General features: G+C 41.1%; 1 protein-coding gene across 2 annotated transcripts; it reads left to right on the forward strand.

Moving 5' to 3' along the window:
• The first annotated feature begins 1,561 nt into the window (after window positions 1-1,561).
• On the forward strand, window positions 1,562-23,436 carry LOC110525631 (beta-centractin). 2 transcript variants are annotated; one of them, XM_021605921.3, is made up of 11 exons: window positions 1,562-1,848; window positions 4,421-4,485; window positions 5,689-5,764; window positions 5,947-6,072; window positions 6,314-6,438; window positions 6,657-6,873; window positions 21,418-21,510; window positions 21,638-21,812; window positions 21,943-22,004; window positions 22,162-22,202; window positions 22,290-23,436. In XM_021605921.3, the coding sequence occupies exons 1-11, from the start codon at window positions 1,801-1,803 to the stop codon at window positions 22,390-22,392; spliced, it is 1,131 nt and encodes a 376-aa protein (XP_021461596.3). In that variant the 5' UTR covers window positions 1,562-1,800; the 3' UTR covers window positions 22,393-23,436. The 2 variants fall into 2 exon arrangements, with proteins under 2 accessions (XP_021461596.3, XP_021461597.3); XM_021605922.3 differs by lacking the exon at window positions 4,421-4,485 and having other exon boundaries at window positions 1,648-1,848.

The raw sequence follows: 23,436 nt of genomic DNA on the forward strand, positions 1-23,436 counted from the left end.
AGTTCCTCCATGTTGCTTTTGAATTGTCCTAATGCCATATTTTTTATTAGGCATTTCCTGATGCCCTTATGCCCTGGTTGCTCTGATAGCTTTAGTTGCTTGGGGAAAAGTGTGGCCAATAGATCTGTTATGACTAATGGAACACAAGGACATTTGTAAGATAACCTTTGCCACAGAAATATTTTTCAAAGATCATCACACTCATCTCAAGATTATGCTATAGCAGAACGACTCATCTGTGTCTTTGTAAACACAATATCTTAATAAACCTAATATTTTAGTCAAAATTGTCTTGTCTCTTTGTGCTGTGTATTAGGGGTAATGACAGTTGAAAGCAGCTGCCACTTGATGAGTCTCATTACCCCACACGGGTGGCATTTGACTGTGCGGGTCTTGGCCTTCATTTACGTACCTTGTATGGATTCCTACCCCCATGTAACTGATCAGGATAAAACTGGAACATGAAATAGCATGTTTTACTAGTGATTAATTGAAAGTTGTTAGATCTGGCCACCCTTTCATAAATCATTAGGGGCATGCCACCTCTAACGGTGGGTGGTAAGTCAAATTGTGGTTGGTAAGTCAAATTGTTACAAAGCGTTCTGGGGGAAAACAATTATCTCTAGGCCAAGGTTAATTTACACATTGTTGGTAGTGTCATCGAGACGAGGTTACATTCTCCCACTGTAGATGGTGTTAAAACACCATAACATGAAGAAAGAAGTTTCAGACAAGGACATTTCTGTCTGTGTGAAAGTCTTGAGATTGGTTTAGCAGACATCTCATTAGTGATAGGGTGCCCACCAAAGGATACAGATACTCTCTCTTACTGTATTAATTGCTCTGGTGGCTGGCTGTATAATCACAGAGAAAATTAGATCCATCTCATTACTTTTTACATGCAGTGGTTGAAAGGAAAAGCAGGTCGAGTGCATTGGTCCATGCAAAATGTGGAGAGTAGAAATAATAACTTATGTAAAGTAAATTGAATCTGTCAGTTAGACTAAAAAAGCATAACCAATGCCATTTAGACTCTTAATATAGCCTGTTTTAGTGAATGTTTCTTACAGGTCTTAATACTATCCTCTAAATTCTCAAAGTAGGCTTATATTGTTTGACAACATAGTGGCCTGAATGATACATCTGCAAGTAAGAAAAGTGAAACATCCCATGTGTAGTCTTGCTTATGTTGTCAGAAGAAAGAATGCCACTCTACAGTAACTGTGGGAAGACACTATCCTAATTGTAAAGTCCCACATTCCACGTTATTTCAGTGCCATCTGGTGGTGCTGTAGCCTAATCGAAACAGGTTTTTGCAGATTTGTCACAGATTTTTTTCAATTTGTATGGAGATATCAGATAAAATAAAATGTTATTGTGTCAGTCATAACTGGTAATTGCATGGTTTGAACACATTTACATTTTGAGTTAGGCCTAACTAATCTATTAACATAAATTCTAGTAACATGATGTACAAAGAGCTGACCTTCCTTTAATATTTTGAAGTGTATAATAATAAGAACGTCACAGTCTATCTAAAAGAAGTTACTCAGACCAAAATGTTTTTCAACGTTTTGCAACGTTGTGGCCGTACGTTCCTTTGTAGCGTCAACATTTCACTTGCAATGGCTTATGGGGCTGTACGTAGTCTTCGAATGTACGTCGATTAGCTATTATAGTTGAGAAGCTCTATACGTACACGTTCTTTCTTCAGCGTTGCGCTTTTCCACCAACAGACGATATTACGTTCTAGCTAGGAAAACAGGATTCAATAAAGAGTGGATAGCTCGTTGTATCACCATGGAGTCCTACGATATAATAGCAAATCAGCCTGTGGTGATTGATAATGTAAGTGGTTAACGTTAGCTAGCTCGCAAACAATTTGTAGCTGACCTTAGTAAAAAATAAATGCATCACTCGCTAACGTTAGTCTGCGGTTCAATGTGGTTGCTGTCTTGTTTATACACGTTAACTAGCTAGCAAGCTGTTTAACGTACACTAGCTAACGTTACATTGACATTTTAGTAATTTAGCAGATGCTCTTATCAAATGGCTAGTTATATTATCCGTACTCTTAATCCCGAACGATGTAGCCACCGCTACAATTAGTCCATTAATTAGATAACTAAAGCTAGCCAGGTGGGTTTCAGTGGATGGGTGGGACAACCACATATTTCAGTCATATAGCTACTGTAGTACTATAATTTAGCTAAGTAGCTACATTTACCTCAATAAACTTGCGAGCTAACGTTAGTATCAGCAAAGTCAGTGTTCGTAGGGGAAAACACGGTTCTTTTGCAAACAATTTCATTTGCTAGTTACATAAATATAAACGTAACATCAACAATTTCAAAGATTTTACTGAGTTAGTTCATATAAGAAAATCAGTCAATTGAAATAAATTCATTAGACCCTAATCTATGGATTTCACATGACTTGGAATACAGATTTGCATCTGTTAGTCACAGATACCTTAAACAAAACAAAAAAATATGGGTGTGGATTAGAATACCTGTCAGTATCTGGTGTGACCACCGTTTGCCTAAGCAACAAATCTCCTTCCAGAGTTGATCAGGCTGATTGTGGCCTGTGGAATGTTGTCCCACTCCTCTACAATGGCTGAATTAAGTTTCTGGATATTGGCGGGAACTGGAGCAAGCTGTTGTAAATATCGATTCAGAGCATGCCAAACTTGCTCAATGGGTGACATGTTTGGTGAGTATGCAGGCCATGGAAGAACTGGGACATTTTCAGCTTCCAGCAATTGTGTACAGATCCTTGCGACACGGGGCACTCCAAGCATTATCAGGCTGAAACATGAGGTAATGGAGGCAGATGAATGGCACAACAATGGGCCTCAGGATCTCGTCACGGTATATTGCTGTCGAGAAAATGCAATCGTGTTCATTGTCCGTAGTTTGTCTGCCCATACCATAACCCCAACGCCACCATGGGGCACTCTGTTCACAACGTTGACATCCGCAAACCGCTCGCCCACACGATGCCATACACTCTGCCATCTGCCCTGTACAGTTGAAACCACGATTAATCTGCGAAGAGCACACTTCTCCAGCGTGACAGTCGAAGGTGAGCATTTGCCCACTGAAGTCAGTCACAACGCCAAACTGCATTCAGGACAAGACCCTTGTGAGGACGATGAGCTTCCCTTAGGTTGTGCAAACCCACAGTTTCATCAGCTGTCCGGGTGGCTAGTCTCAGACGATCTCGCAGTTTAAGAAGCTGGATGTGGAGGCCCTGGGCTGGTGTGGTTGTGAGGCCGGTTGGACATACTGAAAAATTCTCTAAAATTACGTTAGAGGAAGCTTGTGGTAGAGAAATTAACGTTAAATTATCTGGCAACAGCTCTGGTGGACATTCCTGCAGTCAGCATGCCAATTGCATCCTCACTCAAAACTTGAAACATTTGTAACATTGTGTTGTGTGACTACTCTACATTTTATTGGCCTTTTATTGTCCCCAGCACAAGGTGCACCTACATATGCAATGATCATTCTGTTTCATCAGCTTCTTGATATGTCAGGTGGATGAATTATCTTGGCAAATTAGAAATTCTCACTGACAGGGATGTAAACAAATTTGTTGCAATTGTAAGCAAAATTAGTTTTTTGTGCATATGGAACATTTCTGGGGTCTTTTATTTCAGCTCATAAAACATGCGACCAACAATTGTTGCGTTTATATTTTTGTTCTGTGTAGATGAGGTAAATTAGCTAAAGCCAGAGAGAGAAATATTTGCTGAAGCCTCAGACTAGTTTTGCTCATCAGTCAGTAATTTAGTCTCGCTAGCTAAAATCTACTATAGCAGTTGGGAATGTGGGTGGTAACCAAGCTAACCTATAACTAACAGTTAGCTAACGGACGGTTGCATCCCCGACCCATCCTCATCCCTATGCTAACTAGGGAAACCTCACAGTCAAACATTAGCTATTATCTTGTTTGTCAGGGTGAGCTATCTAGCCAGCTATAATTAAGACGTGAGCAATGAAAGAAAGGACATGAATGAGGAAATTAGTTAATCTTGGGTGGATAATTAGCTCATCTAGGTTAGATTATCAGTTTCCGCTTCAGGCTACTTGAAATCAGCATCATTGGGAAATTAAAGAAAGCTTAATTTACTTGTGCATCATTGTGTTACTGACCGTAGTCAAGCATTAGAGTACAATAATTGTGATGAACAACAAGGAAAATATTTTTTACTTCTGATATTGGGGTCTGATACAGTAGTTTATAGGATTCCTGCGTGCTGGTGTTTCCCCCTCAGCACTGTCTCATGACATCACTATACAAACAAGATGAACAGATGGTGTCAGAGCCACCCTCGGCCTCTATAATAAATTAGTTAATTTATGTAGCTAGCTTGCAAGGGGCCACATTTGGATTTTCTTACTTTCTGTTTCAGGGCTCTGGTGTTGTTAAAGCTGGTTTTGCAGGAGACCAGATCCCCAAATACTGCTTTCCAAACTAGTAAGATCACACACCTTCAGCCATCTCAACGCTATAATATTAAATACCTACAGTGCCTTCAGAAAGTATTCACATCTGACTTTTTCCACATATTGTTACAGCCTGAATTTGAAATTGATTAAATGTTGTCTTTTGGGCTTACCTACAATAAATTCACCCTAATGTCAAAGTGGAATTATGTTTTTAGAAATTTTTACAAATTAATTTAAAAATGAAAGCTGAAATATCTTGAGTATTCAACCCCTTTGTTATGTCAAGCCTAAGTAAGTTCAGGAGTAAAATTGTTTTTAACAAGTCCCATAATACACGAAGTTGCATGGACTCTGTGTGCAATAATAGTGTTTAACATGATTTTTGAATGACTACCTCATACAATTATATGTAATGTCCCCCAGTCGAGTAGTGAATTTCAAACACAGATTCAACCGCAAAGACCAGGGAGGTTTCCCTGTGCCTTGCAACGAAGGCCACCTATTGGTAAAATTGAAATAAAACGGACGTTGAATGTCTTTGAGCATGGTGAAGTTATAAATTACACTTTAGATGGTGTATACACCCAGTCACCTACAAAGATACAGGCGTCCTTCCCAACTCAGTTGCCAGACATCTCACCATGAGGTGACTTTTTAAAACGGTTAGATTCATAGCTGTGGTAGGAGAACTGAAGATGGCTCAACAACATTGTAGTTACTCCACAAAACTAACCTAATTGGAAGAAAAGGAAGCCTGTACAGAATAAAAATAATAAAAAACATGCATCCTGTTTGCAACAAGGCACTAAAGTTTTACTGCAAAGAATGTTTTACTGCAGTGTTATGTTTGGGGCAAATCCAATACAACATTTTCAAACATAATATGACGCAGCCATCACTATGGTTATGCTTGTAATCGTTAAAGACTGGGGAGTTTTTCAGGATAAAAAACGGAATGCCAAAATCCTAGAGGAAAACCTGGTCTGCTTTCCACCAGACACTAGGAGATGAATTCACCATACAGCAGCACAATAACCTCAAACACAAGGCCACATCCCCACTGGAGTTGCTTACCAAGAAGACAGTGAATTAAATCTGATTGAAAATCTATGGCAAGACTTGAGAATAAGTCAAGGGGTATTCATATTTTCTCAAGGCCCTGTAATGTATTTTACTGAAATGCTTTGATTAAATTAAAGTATGTAATATAATCCATGTCTTTACCTTTTAGTGTGGGTCGTCCAAAGCATGTTCGGGTGATGGCAGGTGCGCTGGAGGGAGATCTCTTCATTGGCCCAAAAGCAGAGGTATGTACAGTGGTTTCTAAGACCAATTTCCATGGCCCTATTGTGTAACTCATAATGTAGGCTAATGGGCTTCGTGGTGTATGCTTATATTTAGGCCGTTATGACACTGAAGCGGTATTTTTAAACAATAATATAGTTATGGCCATTATTCCCAACACCTGTTGATCTCCATGTGGTTGTAGGAACACAGGGGACTTCTGTCTGTGCGGTACCCTATGGAGCATGGTATTGTTAAGGACTGGAATGACATGGAGCGCATCTGGCAATATGTGTACTCTAAGGAGCAACTACAGACCTTCTCTGAAGAGGTATTTTTCTCTAGTTTCTGTGACACACATTCTGGGTACTTTTAATTAGATCATGAGACGTAAGTAAGCATTTCACTGTATGGTCTACACATGTTGTATTTGGCGTACGTAACAAATGACATTTGATTTTAGATGTTTTTTTCTCTCAGGGTTTCTTGAAAGGTGAATATGAATGTGGGGTTTTGTTTTTAACTGTTTAACTGCATTGACTTTCTTTTCCATCTCTCCTAATGTTCTTTAGCATCCTGTGCTTTTAACAGAGGCCCCCTTAAACCCAAGTAAAAACCGTGAGCGTGCAGCAGAGGTGTTCTTTGAGACCTTCAATGTACCAGCGCTCTTCATCTCCATGCAGGCAGTATTAAGCTTGTAAGTTTGTCTGTCCTCTGTAGCTCGCTATCTTCCCCTTTGTTTGCCAGGGTAATGTTGGACATACCAGAACATTACAAAATGAATTCTCCAGAGGTTGAAAATCCAGGCTAATATGGCATGTATAATACATTAATAACTGTAGAGATATAAAAATGATGTAATAATCATTAGCATAAACAGTGGAACAGTTTTGAATATCTCTTTGGATATTGCAGATATGCCACAGGGCGGACAACAGGAGTGGTGCTGGATGCTGGTGATGGGGTAACCCATGCTGTGCCCATCTATGAAGGCTTTGCCATCCCTCATTCTATCATGCGGGTGGACATTGCTGGGCGGGATGTCTCACGCTACCTACGCCTGCTACTGCGCAAGGAAGGCTATGACTTCCACACTTCAGCTGAGTTTGAGGTTGTGCGGACTATCAAAGAGGTATGGATGGGGAGATTGTGTTAAGTTTTTGATGGGGTAAAATGTGACAATTCTAGTCAAATAGTTTTAATCTTCTGGGCTGTCAAAGTTGATGTGTTAATAACGCGTGACATGTTTATCGGCGTACATTTTTTTTATTCCATTCATTGCGAGTCCATTTCGTCACCATGCTAGAAGTTTTAAGTGCATCTGTTTCCACACAGATCTTTTTAAGGGGAAACACGGCTACAGCAAAGATGGTACAGTTGATGCTTGCGCCTTTATGTTGCTTTGCCCCTAACCAAAATAATGTAAAAGTTACTCCCAATATTACCGGAGCTATTTTTTTTTTTTTTATGCCCCAGATTCATGTGCATATCATGGGCCATATTAAACTACTCCTGGGCTGCTATTTTTTTGGTTTGATAACAAACATTGTTTAGCTAGCTAGTCATGTTACCTTGCTAGCTAGCAACCTGATAACTTGACCAATGCACATACAGTGCCTTGCGAAAGTATACGGCCCCCTTGAACTTTGCGACCTTTTGCCACATTTCAGGCTTCAAACATAAAGATATAAAACTGTATTTTTTTGTGAAGAATCAACAACAAGTGGGACACAATCATGAAGTGGAACGACATTTATTGTATATTTCAAACTTTTTTAACAAATCAAAAACTGAAAAATTGGGCGTGCAAAATTATTTAGCCCTCTTAAGTTAATACTTTGTAGCGCCACCTTTTTCTGCGATTACAGCTGTAAGTCGCTTGGGGTATGTCTCTATCAGTTTTGCACATCGAGAGACTGACATTTTTTCCCATTCCTCCTTGCAAAACAGCTCGAGCTCAGTGAGGTTGGATGGAGAGCATTTGTGAACAGCAGTTTTCAGTTCTTTCCACAGATTCTCAATTGGATTCAGGTCTGGACTTTGACTTGGCCATTCTAACACCTGGATATGTTTATTTTTGAACCATTCCATTGTAGATTTTGCTTTATGTTTTGGATCATTGTCTTGTTGGAAGACAAATCTCCGTCCCAGTCTCAGGTCTTTTGCAGACTCCATCAGGTTTTCTTCCAGAATGGTCCTGTATTTGGCTCCATCCATCTTCCCATCAATTTTAACCATCTTCCCTGTCCCTGCTGAAGAAAAGCAGGCCCAAACCATGATGCTGCCACCACCATGTTTGACAGTGGGGATGGTGTGTTCAGGGTGATGAGCTGTGTTGCTTTCACGCCAAACATAACGTCTTGCATTGTTGCCAAAAAGTTCAATTTTGGTTTCATCTGACCAGAGCACCTTCTTCCACATGTTTGGTGTGTCTCCCAGGTGGCTTGTGGCAAACTTTAAACAACACTTTTTATGGATATCTTTAAGAAATGGCTTTCTTCTTGCCACTCTTCCATAAAGGCCAGATTTGTGCAATATACGACTGATTGTTGTCCTATGGACAGAGTCTCCCACCTCAGCTGTAGATCTCTGCAGTTCATCCAGAGTGATCATGGGCCTCTTGGCTGCATCTCTGATCAGTCTTCTCCTTGTATGAGCTGAAAGTTTAGCGGGACGGCCAGGTCTTGGTAGATTTCCAGTGGTCTGATACTCCTTCCATTTCAATATTATCGCTTGCACAGTGCTCCTTGGGATGTTTAAAGCTTGGGAAATCTTTTTGTATCCAAATCTGGCTTTAAACTTCTTCACAACAGTATCTCGGACCTGCCTGGTGTGTTCCTTGTTCTTCATGATGCTCTCTGCGCTTTTGACGGACCTCTGAGACTATCACAGTGCAGGTGCATTTATACGGAGACTTGATTACACACAGGTGGATTGTATTTATCGTCATTAGTCATTTAGGTCAACATTGGATCATTCAGAGATCCTCACTGAACTTCTGGAGAGAGTTTGCTGCACTGAAAGTAAAGGGGCTGAATAATTTTGCACGCCCAATTTTTCAGTTTTTGATTTGTTAAAAAAGTTTGAAATATCCAATAAATGTCGTTCCACTTCATGATTGTGTCCCACTTGTTGTTGATTCTTCACAAAAAAATACAGTTTTATATCTTTGTTTGAAGCCTGAAATGTGGCAAAAGGTCGCAAAGTTCAAGGGGGCCGAATACTTTCGCAAGGCACTGTATGTGGATGGCACAGGAAGAACTGAAGAGGAATATGCTACTCAAAAAGATGCTTCAAAGGTAGGCTGCATATGCAAGAGTGGTGTGAGTGAGAGGGCTGAATCTTAAACCGAACACTTGGCCCTTAACCCCTTTATCGAGAACCACTTGCTGTTGTGTTCGATAGTCAACACTCGGGTCTGCAAGTGTTTTGGCCAAAATGCACACTCAACGTCCCAACTGCCACTTGTCAATATTTAAAATTCATTTCCGAGCATTGTCTCCCACGACCTGTCTTGTAGTATGACTCACTTGCTATGAAACACAGACCTGGGGCAGACAGACACTCCCTCCTGTTCTCCCTGTTCACCCATGTCTGCGCGGCCACGCTCGTCTCATACTGAATGATCAACTCAACGACACAACCGTGGTAGGCTTGATTACCAACCATGACGAGACAGCCTACAGGGAGGAGGTGAGAGCCCTGGTGGAGTTGTGCCAGGAAATAACCTCTCCCTCAACGTCAATGAAACGAAGGAGCTGATTGTGTATGACGGGAAACAGCAGAGAGAGCACGTCCCCTTTCACATTGACTGGGCCGCAATGGAGAAGGTCAAAAGCTTAAAGTTTCTCGGTGTGCACACAACCTCGAATGGTCCCTTGAGTTCAGCACATTTTTCAATCTCAGGAGGCTGAAGAAATTTGGCCTGACCTTTAAGACCCTCAAACCTCTACAGCTGCACCATTGAGGGCATCCTGTCGGGCTGTATCACGGCCTGGTACTGCAATTGCACCGTCCTCAACCACAGGGCTCTCCAGAGGGTGGTGAGGTCAGCCCAACTCATCACTGGGGGCACACTGCCTGCCCTTCAGGACATCTACAGCTCTCGGTGTCACAGGAAGATCAAGGATCTTACCCACCTAAGCCACGTGCTGTTCACCCCGCTACAATCTAGAATAGGGTTCCCTAACTGCCGGCCGAATTTGGCCCTCGGGTGGTTTTATTTGGACCCTCAAGTTTTCTGAGCAAATAATATATATATATATACACTACCGGTCAAATGTTTTAGTACACCTATTCATTCCAGGATTTTTCTTTATTTTTGCTATTTTCTACATTGTAGAATAATAGTGAATACATCAAAACTATGAAATGACACATATGGAATCATATAGTAACCAAAAAAAGTGTTAAACAAATCAAAATATATTTGAGATTCTTCAAATAGCCACCCTTTGCTTTGATGACAGCTTTGTACACTCTTGGCATTCTCTCAACCAGCTTCATGAGGTAGTCACCTGGAATGCATTTCAATTAACAGGTGTGCCTTTTTAAGTTAAATAGTGGAATTTCTTTCCTTAATGCGTTTGAGCCAATAAGTTGTGTTGTGACACGGTAGGGGTGGTATACAGAAGATAGCGCTATTTGGTAAAAGACCAAGTCCATATTATAGCAAGAACACCTCAAATAAGCAAAGAGAAATTACAGTCCATCATTACTTTAAGACATGAAGGTCAGTCAATATGGAACATTTCAAGAACTTTGAAAGTTTCTTCAAGTACAGTCACAAAAACCATCAAACGCTATGATGAAACTGGCTCTGATGAGGACCGCCACATGAATGGAAGACCCAGAGTTACCTCTGCTGCAGAGGATAAGTTCATTAGAGTTACCAGCCTCAGAAATTGCAGGCCAAATAAATGCTTCACAAAGTTCAACTAACAGACACATTTCAACATCAACTGTTCAGAGTAAATCAGGCCATCATGGTCGAAATTCTGCAAAGAAACCACTACTACTAAAGGACACCAATAAGAAGAGATTTACATGGGCCAAAAACACGAGCAATGGACATTAGACCGGTGGAAATCTGTCCCTTTGTTCTGAATCCAAAGGTGTGATATTTGCTTCCAACTGCTGTGTATTTGTGAGACGCAGAGTAGGCGAACAGATGATCTCTGGATGTGTGGTTCCCACCGTGAAGCAAGGAAGAGGATGTGTGATAGTGTGGGGGTGCTTTGCTGGTGACACTGTCTGTGATTTATTTAGAATTCAAGGCACACTTAACCAGCATGGCTACCACAGCATTCACCAGCAATACACCATCCCATCTATTTCAGGCTTTGTGAGACTATCATTTGTTTTTCCACAGGACAATGACCCAACACACCTCCAGGCTGTGTAAGGGCTATTTGACCAAGGAGGAGAGTGATTGAGTGCTGCATCAGATGACCTGGCCTCCACAATCACCTGACCTAAACCCAATTGAGATGGTTTGGGATGAGTTGGACCGCAGAGTGAAGGAAAAGCAGCCAACAAGTGCTCAGCATATGTTAACTCCTTCAAGACTTTTGGAAAAGCATTCAAGGTGAAGTTGGTTGAGAGAATGTCAAGAGGGTGCAAAGCTGTCAAGGCAAAGGGTGGCTACTTTTTCAAATCTAAAATATATTTTGATATGTTTAACACTTTTTTTGGGGTTACTACATTATTCTTTTTGTGTTTTGATGACTTCACTATTATTCTACAATGTAGAAAATAGTGAAAATAAAGAAAAACCCTTGAATGCATAGGTGTATACCAACTTTTGACTGGTACTGTACATGTAGGTTGAGGTAAAGAGACTATGCATAGATATTAAACAGAGTAGCAGCTGAAAAAAATGGGGGGAGGAGGGGGTCAATTCAAATAATCCGGGTAGCCATTTGATTTACTGTTCAGGAGTCTTATGGCTTGGGGGTAGAAGCTGTTAAGAAGCCTTTTGGATCTAGACTTGACGCTCCGGTACCGCTTGTCGTGCGGTAGCAGAGAAGGATCGGCTATGACTAGGGTGGCTTGAGTCTTTGGCAATTTTTTGGGGCCTTCCTCTGACACCAAATCAAATGTATTTATATAGGCCTTCGTACATATATCTCAAATATATGTACGAATATAGCCTTTCGTACATATAGCCCTTCGTACATATATCTCTGATATCTCAAAGTACTGTACAGAAACACAGCCTAAAACCCCAAACGGCAAGCAATGCAGGTGTTGAAGCACGTTGGCTAGGAAAAACTCCCTAGAAAGGCCAAAACCTAGGAAGAAACTTGGAGAGGAACCAGGCTATGAGGGGTGGCCAGTCCTCTTCTGGCTGTGCGGGGTGGAGATCATAACAGAACATGGCCAAGATGTTCAAATGTTCATAAATGACCAACATGGTCAAATAATAGGTCTGGGACAGGTAGCACTCCGGTGAACAGGTCAGGATTCCATAGCAGAACAGAACAGGCAGAACAGTTGAAACTGGAGCAGCAGCACGGCCAGGTGGACTGGGGACAGCAAGGAGTCATGTCAGGTAGTCCTGGGGCATGGTCCTAGGGCTCAGGTCCTCAGAGAGAGAGAAAGAAAGAGAGAATTAGAGAGAGGCCTCCTTATACCTGAATACCTGAATACCTGAAGTTTTAACAGTACTTAAAGGTGTGTGTGTGTGAGGCGGTTGGTGCAGTTTAAGATGAGGGAGGGCGATATTATTATTTTTTCTTGTAACCATGGCCTTATTTCTATTACAGCATATTGGATGATTGTCATTCATATTCCATTTACCCCGTTCAATTTAACATTTATAGTCTACTACATGATACTGTAATTTTTCCTATACCCATCATGAGGGTTGCTACAACCTAGCCTATGAATTAAAGTTTACAACTTAATTGCACACAGGTCGAGAGAAATTTGAGGTGATACATGGACAGACAGTGACACATTCAATACCGCCTTCTACACTTTTGCCTGCATCTAGCTGATCTAGGGTGTAAGGATTAGTCCAACATTTGCAAACAAGTTACTATTGGAGAAATCAGGTATGTTTATCTTGATTTCGTTTAGTTTGCATCACTCTTTTTGAGACTGGTGTTTTAGTAGGGTAAACCAGCTAGCTAGTTACATTTGCTAGCTAAGTGGGGGAAAAAATACGAAACAGTTCTCTCTTTTGCTTTATTTTTTAATAAATTAATTTGTTCAAAACTGTTCAGCCATTGTCTATCTCTCTTTGCGTCAACTCCTCACCACATTTTATGTTCTGCAGTGCTAGCTAGCTGCAGTTTATGTTTTCAGTACTTTCATTGGGTGGACATGTCAGTTCATACTGCAAGAGCTCTGATAGGTTGGAGGACGTTCTTCCGGAAGTTGTCAATATTACTGTGGAAGTCTGTGGAAGGTGGTGAGAACCATGAGCCTCCTGTGTTTTGTATTGAAGTCCATGTACCCAGAGGAGGACGGAAGCTAGCTGTCCTTTGGCTACACGATGGTGCTACCCTACAGAGTGCTGTTGTGGCTACTGTAGACATTCAATACAAAACAGTAAGCTTAAATCAGTTAATTGGTAGCGTGTGTGTATGTACAGTGGGGCAAAAAAGTATTGTCAGCCACCAATTGTGCAAGTTCTCCCACTGAAATTACAGGCCTCTCCTTTTTATCATAGGTACACTTCAACTATGACAGAAAAAAAATTGAAAGAAATCCAGAAAATCACAAAGTAGGATTTTTAATGAATTTATTTGCAAATTATGGTGGAAAATAAGTATTTGGTCAATAACAAAAGTTTCTCTCAATACTTTGTTCTATACCCTTTGTTGGCAATGACAGAGGTCAAACGTTTTCTGTAAGTCTTCACAAGGTTTTCACACACTGTTGCTGGTATTTTGGCCCATTCCTCCATGCAGATCTCCTCTAGAGCAGTGATGTTTTGGGGCTGTTGCTGGGCAACACGGACTTTCAACTCTGTCCAAAGATTTTCTATGGGGTTGAGATCTGGAGACTGCCTAGGCCACTCCAGGACCTTGAAATGCTTCTTACGAAGCCACTCCTTTGTTGCCCGGTGTGTTTGGGATCATTGTCATGCTGAAAGACCCAGCCACGTTTCATCTTCAATGCCCTTGCTGATGGAAGGAGGTTTTCACTCAAAATCTCACGATACATGGCCCCATTCATTCTTTCCTTTACACGGATCAGTCGTCCTGGTCCCTTTGCAGAAAAACAGCCCCAAAGCATGATGTTTCCACCCCCATGCTTCACAGTAGGTATGGTGTTCTTTGGATGCAACTCGGCATTCTTTGTCTTCCAAACACGACAAGTTGAGTTTTTACCAAAAAGTTATATTTTGGTTTCATCTGACCATATGACATTCTCCCAATCCTCTTCTGGATCATCCAAATGCTCTCTAGCAAACTTCAGACGGGCCTGGACATGTACTGGCTTAAGCAAGGGGACACGTCTGGCACTGCAGGATTTGAGTCCCTGGCAGCGTAGTGTGTTACTGATGGTAGGCTTTGTTACTTTGGTCCCAGCTCTCTGCAGGTCATTCACTAGGTCCCCCCGTGTGGTTCTGGGATTTTTGCTCACTGTTCTTGTGATCATTTTGACCCCACGGGGTGAGATCTTGCGTGGAGCCCCAGATCGAGGGAGATTATCAGTGGTCTTGTATGTCTTCCATTTCCTAATAATTGCTCCCACAATTGATTTCTTCAAACCAAGCTGCTTACCTATTGCATATTCAGTCTTCCCAGCCTGGTGCAGGTCTACCATTTTGTTTCTGGTGTCCTTTGACAGCTCTTTGGTCTTGGCCATAATGGAGTTTGGAGTGTGACTGTTTGAGGTTGTGGACAGGTGTCTTTTATACTGATAACAAGTTCAAACAGGTGCCATCAATACAGGTAACGAGTGGAGGACAGAGGAGCCTCTTAAAGAAGGAGTTACAGGTCTGCGAGAGCCAGAAATATTGCTTGTTTGTAGGTGACCAAATACTTATTTTCCACCATAATTTGCAAATAAATTCATTAAAAATCCTACAATGTGTTTCTCATTTTGTCTGTAGTTGAAGTGTACCTATGATGAAAATTACAGGCCTCTCATCTTTTTAAGTGGGAGAACTTGCGCAATTGGTGGCTGACTAAATACTTTTTTGCCCCACGTATGTATGTGTATATACAGTGCCTTGCGAAAGTATTCGGCCCCCTTGAACTTTGCGACCTTTTGCCACATTTCAGGCTTCAAACATAAAGATATAAAACTGTATTTTTTGTGAAGAATCAACAAGTGGGACACAATCATGAAGTGGAACGACATTTATTGGATTTTTCAAACTTTTTTAACAAATCAAAAACTGAAAAATTGGGCGTGCAAAATGATTCAGCCCCCTTAAGTTAATACTTTGTAGCGCCACCTTTTGCTGCGATTACAGCTGTAAGTCTCTTGGGGTATGTCTCTATCAGTTTTGCACATCGAGAGATTGACATTTTTTCCCATTCCTCCTTGCAAAACAGCTCGAGCTCAGTGAGGTTGGATGGAGAGCATTTGTGAACAGCAGTTTTCAGTTCTTTCCACAGATTCTCGATTGGATTCAGGTCTGGACTTTGACTTGGCCATTCTAACACCTGGATATGTTTATTTTTGAACCATTCCATTGTAGATTTTGCTTTATGTTTTGGATCATTGTCTTGTTGGAAGACAAATCTCTGTCCCAGTCTCAGGTCTTTTGCAGACTCCATCAGGTTTTCTTCCAGAATGGTCTTGTATTTGGCTCCATCCATCTTCTCATCAATTTTAACCATCTTCCCTGTCCCTGCTGAAGAAAAGCAGGCCGAAATCATGATGCTGCCACCACCATGTTTTACAGTGGGGATGGTGTGTTCAGCTGTGTTGCTTTTACGCCAAACATAACGTTTTGCATTGTTGCCAAAAAGTTCCATTTTGGTTTCATCTGACCAGAGCACCTTCTTCCACATGTTTGGTGTGTCTCCCAGGTGGCTTGTGGCAAACTTTAATCGACACTTTTTATGGATATCTTTTAAGAAATGGCTTTCTTCTTGCCACTCTTCCATAAAGGCCAGATATGTGCAATATACAACTGATTGTTGTCCTATGGACAGAGTCTCCCACCTCAGCTGTAGATCTCTGCAGTTCATCCAGAGTGATCATGGGCCTCTTGGCTGCATCTCTGATCAGTCTTCTCCTTGTATGAGCTGAAAGTTTAGAGGTACGGCCAGGTCTTGGTAGATTTGCAGTGGTCTGATACCTCTTCCATTTCAATATTATCACTTGCACAGTGCTCCTTGGGATGTTTAAAGCCTGGGAAATCTTTTTGTATCCAAATCCGGCTTTAAACTTCTTCACAACAGTATCTCGGACCTGCCTGGTGTGTTCCTTGTTCTTCATGATGCTCTCTGCGCTTTTAACGGACCTCTGAGACTATCACAGTGCAGGTGCATTTATACGGAGACTTGATTACACACAGGTGGATTGTATTTATCATCATTAGTCATTTAGGTCAACATTGGATCATTCAGAGATCCTCACTGAACTTCTGGAGAGAGTTTGCTGCACTGAAAGTAAAGGGGCTGAATAATTTTGCACGCCCAATTTTTCAGTTTTTGATTTGTTAAAAAAGTTTGAAATATCCAATAAATGTCGTTCCACTTCATGATTGTGTCCCACTTGTTGTTGATTCTTCACAAAAAAATAGTTTTATATCTTTATGTTTGAAGCCTGAAATGTGGCAAAAGGTCGCAAAGTTCAAGGGGGCCGAATACTTTTCGCAAGGCACTGTGTATATATTATACTGGTAAAAAATCACATCACAAAAGTGCGTACATGTCTCACATTTTTGTAAATATTTGAGTACATCTTTTCATGTGACAACACTGAAGAAGAAGTAGTGAGTGTACAGCTTGTATAGCAGTGTAAATTTGCAGTCCCCTCAAAATAACTCAACACACAGCCATTATTGTCTAAACCGCTGGCAACAAAAGTGATTACACCCCCCAATTTGGAAAATGTCCAAATTGGGCCCAATTAGCCATTTTCCCTCCCCGGTGTCATGTGACTCGTTAGTGTTACTAGGTCTCAGGTGTGAATGGGGAGCAGGTGTGTCAAATTTGGTGTCATCGCTCTCATACTGACTGGTCACTGGAAGTTCAACATGGCACCTCATGGCAAAGAACTCTCTGAAGATCTGAAAAAAATAATTGTTGCTCTACATAAAGATGGCCTGGGCTATAAGAAAATTGCCAAGACGCTGAAACTGAGTTGCAATACGGTGGCCAAGACCATACAGCGGTTTAACTGGACAGGTTCCACTCAGAACAGGCCTCGCCATGGTCGACCAAAGAAGTTGAGTGCACGTGCTCAGCGTCATATCCAAATGTTGTCTTTGGGAAATAGACGTTTGAGTGCTGCCAGCATTGCTGCAGAGGTTGAAGGGGTGGGGGGTCAGCCTGACAGTACTCAGACCATACGCCGTACACTGCCTCAAATTGGTCTGCATGGCCGTCGTCCCAGAAGGAAGCCACTTCTAAAGATGATGCACTAGAATGCCCGCAAACAGTTTGCTGAAGACAAGCAGACTAAGGACATGGATTACTGGAACCATGTCCTGTGGTCTGATGAGACCAAGATAAACTTATTTGGTTCAGATGGTGTCAAGCATGTGTGGCGGCAACCAGGTGAGGATTACAGACAAGTGTGTCTTGCCTACAATCATGCTTGGTGGTGGGAGTGTCATGGTCTGGCGCTGCGCGAGTGCTGCCGGCACTCTGCACACATCAACAACTGACACCCACGAAGCATCGTTACCCATCGCTCCACAAAAGCCGCGGCCCTTGCAGAGCAAGGGGAACAGCTTCTTCAGGTCTCAGAGCGAGTGACCGATTGAAACACTATTAGCGCGCACCACCGCTAACTAGCTAGCCATTTCACATCGGTTACACTCACCCCCCTTTTGACCTCCTTTTCCGCAGCAACCAGTGATCCGGGTCATGGCATCAATGTAACAGTATAACTTTCGTCCGTCCCCTCGCCCCGACCCGAGCTCGAACCAGGGACCCTCTGCACACATCAACAACAGCCACCCCCGAAGCATCATTACCCATCGCGCCACACGCAGAGCAAGGGCAACAACCACTTCAGTCCCATCGCTAACTAGCTAGCCATTTCACATCGGTTACATGTATATCTGTATTATATATATATATATGTGTGTGTGTGTATATCTTATTATTAATTTAACTTAAAAGTATTAGTATTATTTTAACTTAATATGATACACAATCTATTTAGTCTCAAATAAATATTTAAGCATGTTACATTTTGTTTAAATAATGCAAAAACAGTGTTGGAGAAGAAAGTAAAAGTGCAGTATGTGCCATGTAAAAAAAGCTAACATTTTAAGTTCCTGGCTCAGAACATGAGAACATATGAAAGCTGGTGGTTCAATATTCCCAGTTAACCATACGGTTAACATACGGTGATCGCTACATAAATAGTCATATTAAACATTCATGAAAATACAAGTGTCTCACATGGGTCGAAAGCCTAGAATCTTGCTAATCCAACTGCGTTGTCAGATTTAAAAAAGGATTTACTGCGAAAGAATACGATGCGATTATCTGAGAACAAAGCCCCATTAAAAAAAAGCTATTTCAACCAGCACAGGCGTAACATCACAAATTGCAATAAAATAAATTGTTTCTTTGACGATCTTCCTCTGTTTGCAATCCCAATGCTCATTGTTACACAATGAATGGTCTTTTGTTTGATAAAATCTATTTTTATAGCCCAACACGAAACATTTTGTGAATCGCGTGTCGTGAATTCCGTCTCATTCCATTTTCGATGACACATTCGATGTAAATGCACACACTAAACGTGACTTTTCCAGTCATGTTTGGTTTCATTGCAATCAACTGGTTTGTTTGTAACACAACCAAACCTGATGGGTCATTTCGCGGGACGTATTGACTGAAAGAAACCGATTTGAAGACAAGTAATGACATCATTGTGCACCAATGATATGACCGCTGTTTCATTGATTGACTGTATTTTAACCCAATGACCACTGATCGTCTTGAAATGTAGCTGGGTAGATAGCCAATGAGCTGAGGTAAACGGCAATATGTAATGTTTATGTGTTGGAAGACCAACCCATGTAGTAAACTCCGGCGTAAGGAGGTTCATTCGCCATTGAAGATTCATACCGGAAGGAGCCACATGTTACGTACAGCGTTGTTTTGGTAAAGCGCATCTTCAGCTGTTTATATATCAATCCGTATGGCAACTAAGTCAGGGAAAGCTAAATCTAAGTCGAGATATACAGATGTACACACAATTTTAGAAGAAATTGATTGGGTAAGTGAGACAGAGATTGTTGGAGGACGATTCATTTAGCGATTCCCAAATGGAGGAATATTTTTTGAACAGAAAGGACATCGTTTTGGACTGGTAAGTTTTTCTCATGCCAATGCCGTTGTTTGAAATTAATAATATAAAATATTATTTGTGAAATGAAATAGCCTATTTGAGGCTGTTGAGGGGAGGGCAGGCCCACAACAATGGCCAAAGTGAAATGGAGACAGTAGATACAGCTGGTCTGTTATAATATAATAAAGACAGTAGATCTAGCTGGTCTGTCATAATATAAATGAGACAGTAGATCTAGCAGGTCTATAATAATATATTCAACCTTATGTTCCCTGTACTTATATATATATATATATATATATATATAATGTGTGTGTTTATTATACCTGTTGATACAGGGCTCATATGTGAAACTATTCTAACTGAACATTTTCTTTCACAGTAACACTGACTCCGAATGGGAGCCCCCAGTGCCAAGGTGTCCATCCCCCACTGAAGCTGGTTCATCCAGCTCCTGCCACAAGTGGTGTTCATCTGCCCAAATTTATTTCTGCAGGCATGGATGTGCCTCAGGGCCAAAAGGGCACAGCATGGAGGCGTCGCTGTGTTCTTTGCAAAATGAAGTCCCCCATCACCTGCACCACATGCTTGGTGACCCTCTGCTTTACAGCAGAAAGATACTGCTATGGCACCTGGCATCAGCAGCACAATATTGTGTAGGACTGAGGGTCTTCCAAATATTGAAAGTGTTATTTTGTAAATGTATATTTTTTTTTTCATGTTTTTTCTCCATTTTTTCTGGGGGGGGGGGGGGGGTGTTAAAATACCATTTTGGTATTTTGTGTATAGTTATTCCATTCAAAATGTATAACTTCACCAATTTGGCCACTTGGGTACATTTGGGATACTTGTGTGGGACACCTGGGTGACTTCATGATAAATGTCATGTAGCACACTCATTTTGGAAGTTATCATTCTGAAACTTTGCACAAGTACTGTTGCCCTCTTGTGTTTTTCACTGAAATTGTCCCCGTCATCCTATCTGAATGTTTGTTTTGTCTTGTTCATTTTAAGAGGACAAAAACATATGGTTTTTTCATTGTATTATCTAAACCAGATCTATTGTGTTATTCTCCTACATTCAATTCACATTTACACAAACTTCAGAGTGTTTTCTTTCAAATGAAACCAAGAATATGCATATCCTTGGTCCTGGTCCTGAGCTACAGGCAGTTAGATTTGGGTATGTCTTCAGGCGGAAATTGAAATTGAAAAAAGTAGGGGGGTAGCTGTAAGAGGTTATTAAGAAGTTTTAGGTTGTAGGAATTATGACACGTCAACTATTTCTCTCTACCATTTGTATTTCCTATTCCGTTGACTATTGGATGTTCTTATAGGCACTTTAGTATTGCTAGCCTAATCTCTGGAGTTGATAGGCTTGAAGTCATAAACAGCGATGTGCCTCAAGCATTGCTAAGAGCTGCTGGCAAAGTCAGTAAAGTGCTGTTTGAATGAATGCTTACGAGCCTGCTGCTGCCTACCACCGCTCAGTCAGACTGCTCTATCAAATCATAGACTTAATTATAATATAGACACAGAAATACGAGCCATTAATATGGTCAAGTCCAGTAACTATCATTTCGAAAACAAAACGTTTATTCTTTCAGTGAAATACGGAGCCGTTCCTTTTTTATCGAACGGGTGGCAACCCTAAGTCTAAATAGTTCTGTTACATTGCACAACCTTCAATGTTATGTCATAATTATGTAAAATTCTGGCAAATTAGTTCACAGTTCACAACGAGCCAGGCGGCCCAAACTGTTGCATATACCCCGACTCTGCTTGCACTGAACGCAAGAGAACAAGCTAGTTAACCTAGTAATATCATCAACCATGTGTAGTTAACTAGTGATTTTGTGAAGATTTGTTTTTATAAGTTTAATGCTAGCTAGCAACTTACCTTGGCTCCTTGCAGCCACAAGGTCCTTTTGACACTGCACTCGCATAACATGTGGTCAGCTTGCCACGCAGTTTCCTCGTGGATTGCAATGTAATCAGGTCCAAAAAAGCTGATTACCGATTGTTATGAAAACTTGAAATCGGCCAATTAATTAATCGGTCGACCTCTAGAAGAAATCTTCCATTAGGGCCAAATTCAAAAATTGTGATTAACTTGTTTGACAACCCCTACAATCTTCACAAGACACTCTGTCAGTCCTGTTATTTAGATTTTTGATTCAACCTTTGTCCTTGACATCTGTCACTTTTATCTTGTTTACCTCTGCAGAGAGCATGCTACCTATCTCTGAACCCACAGAAAGATGAAACCTTGGAGACAGAGAAGGCACAGTACACTCTTCCTGATGGCAGCACATTGGATGTGAGTCATTTTAGATGCATTCGCAACATGTATGGTTCTGAAAGTTGTTCAATATTGCTATTTTGACATGGCACGTAAACTTTTGTATTTATACCAAAGTATTGACAGCTTGTTATACCCTGTGTAGATTGGCCCTGCTCGATTCCGAGCCCCAGAGCTTCTTTTCCGTCCAGACCTGATAGGGGACGAGAGTGAAGGAATCCACGAGGTTCTGGCTTTTGCCATTCAGAAGTCAGACATGGACCTGCGACGTACACTCTTTTCCAACATTGTCCTCTCTGGGGGCTCCACTCTCCTCAAAGGTATTCATTAGAATTCTTTCCCACCAATTACATATTGAGGACTGGCAAACAACAAACGTTTCACTCCACTCCTTAAGCATTGGCTAATTGTCTTTATCTGTCCTTGTTTTACATGTTTTCTTTCCCTAAGGTTTTGGTGATCGATTGTTAAGTGAAGTGAAAAAGTTGGCACCCAAAGATGTGAAAATAAAGGTATTTGCTGCCCTAACCTTGGGGACTCCTTTACATATGTATGAGCAGCAATTTCAATGTATTAAATGTTTAATGTTGGTTCAACAATTATCATCCATTTCTGAACTAGTTGTGCTGTGTCACAGTCCATTTATTTCCCTGTGTTACTCTTTGTTAGATCTCTGCACCCCAAGAACGACTCTACTCCACGTGGATAGGGTAAGTAACATTATGTGATCAGCCACAGACTAAACAGATTAGTCTCTGTTTCCAGAGTTATGATCCTCTCTTGTTGCATGCTTGAAGGGGCTCCATCCTTGCGTCACTGGACACCTTCAAGAAGATGTGGGTGTCAAAGAAGGAGTATGAGGAAGACCGAGCACGTGCCATCCATCGGAAGACCTTCTGAAGAGGTGGGCGGTGCTCCTATTATGCCCAAAAACCTCTGGTTCAAGTCCACCAACTACTCAACTACACCCCCTTCCCCATTACCCCTATGATAAGGAGAGTTCATGGCTCCCTATGGCATGCCTTCTACAGACTCCCCTCCACACGCCAAATGACGGGGACACTGGCCAGGACTGGCAAAGTGTTGGGCAGCCATTACCAGACAGACCCAGAACCTGTCCCAATGACAAGGCTTTAAGTTGCATCTCTTGATATTGTGGACTTTCCTTATTTTTAACATTTAAGCAAATTCTTTATTTATTCTACGATTTGTTATGCCCCATATGAAATGGATCATAAAATCCTTAACTTAATTAAATGGCAATGAAGGGGAATGTTCTGCTTTCCTTTGATGTATAGATTCAATTAAGAGATGTGTTTTGGGTTTTGTTACTGTGGCACATTAAACATAGTGTGCAAAGACACCTTAAAGTTATTTCTTTATTTCCCACTGTCTGAATATCCATCAGCGTCTTTCAACTGTCCATCAGTGTCTTTTCAACTTACAAACCCAAGTTGATGTAAATTGTATTGAAAATATTTGATCGGTTTATCACCTGGTGCCATTTAATCAATGTTGTTAGGGAATTAAACATTAAATCTTGAGTGGACCACATGAGTTAAAAGCACTTTCAGTGTTGTGCTGATGGAGAATATTCTGACTGAATTCATGTTCCAAACCTGCATGGTTTGCTAAACTTTTAAACTGGACTGAAGGTGACATGACAATGGGTCGGTTGTCATGCTTTTTCTGGCAGATGTTTGCAAGCTAAACAGAATTGGTATTAGTGACTTCATTTTAGATCAAAATATGTATTGTGTTAGTTTCAAGGGTAATATTATTTTTTAATTGAGTTGTATATTGGAGCGTTGCTTGCACTTTATTTTAGTCAATTTAGTTACAATAAATGAGTGCACTCTGCTGGGATGTGATTATGTTTATTATGCTGAATACATTAGCAATGCTGATGCAATCTAAGATTTTGATTAAAATGGCAAAATAATA

This window comes from Oncorhynchus mykiss, chromosome 6 (genome assembly GCF_057628025.1).
Source record: "Oncorhynchus mykiss isolate SJ-2025 chromosome 6, ASM5762802v1, whole genome shotgun sequence".
Taxonomy (NCBI): domain Eukaryota; kingdom Metazoa; phylum Chordata; class Actinopteri; order Salmoniformes; family Salmonidae; genus Oncorhynchus; species Oncorhynchus mykiss.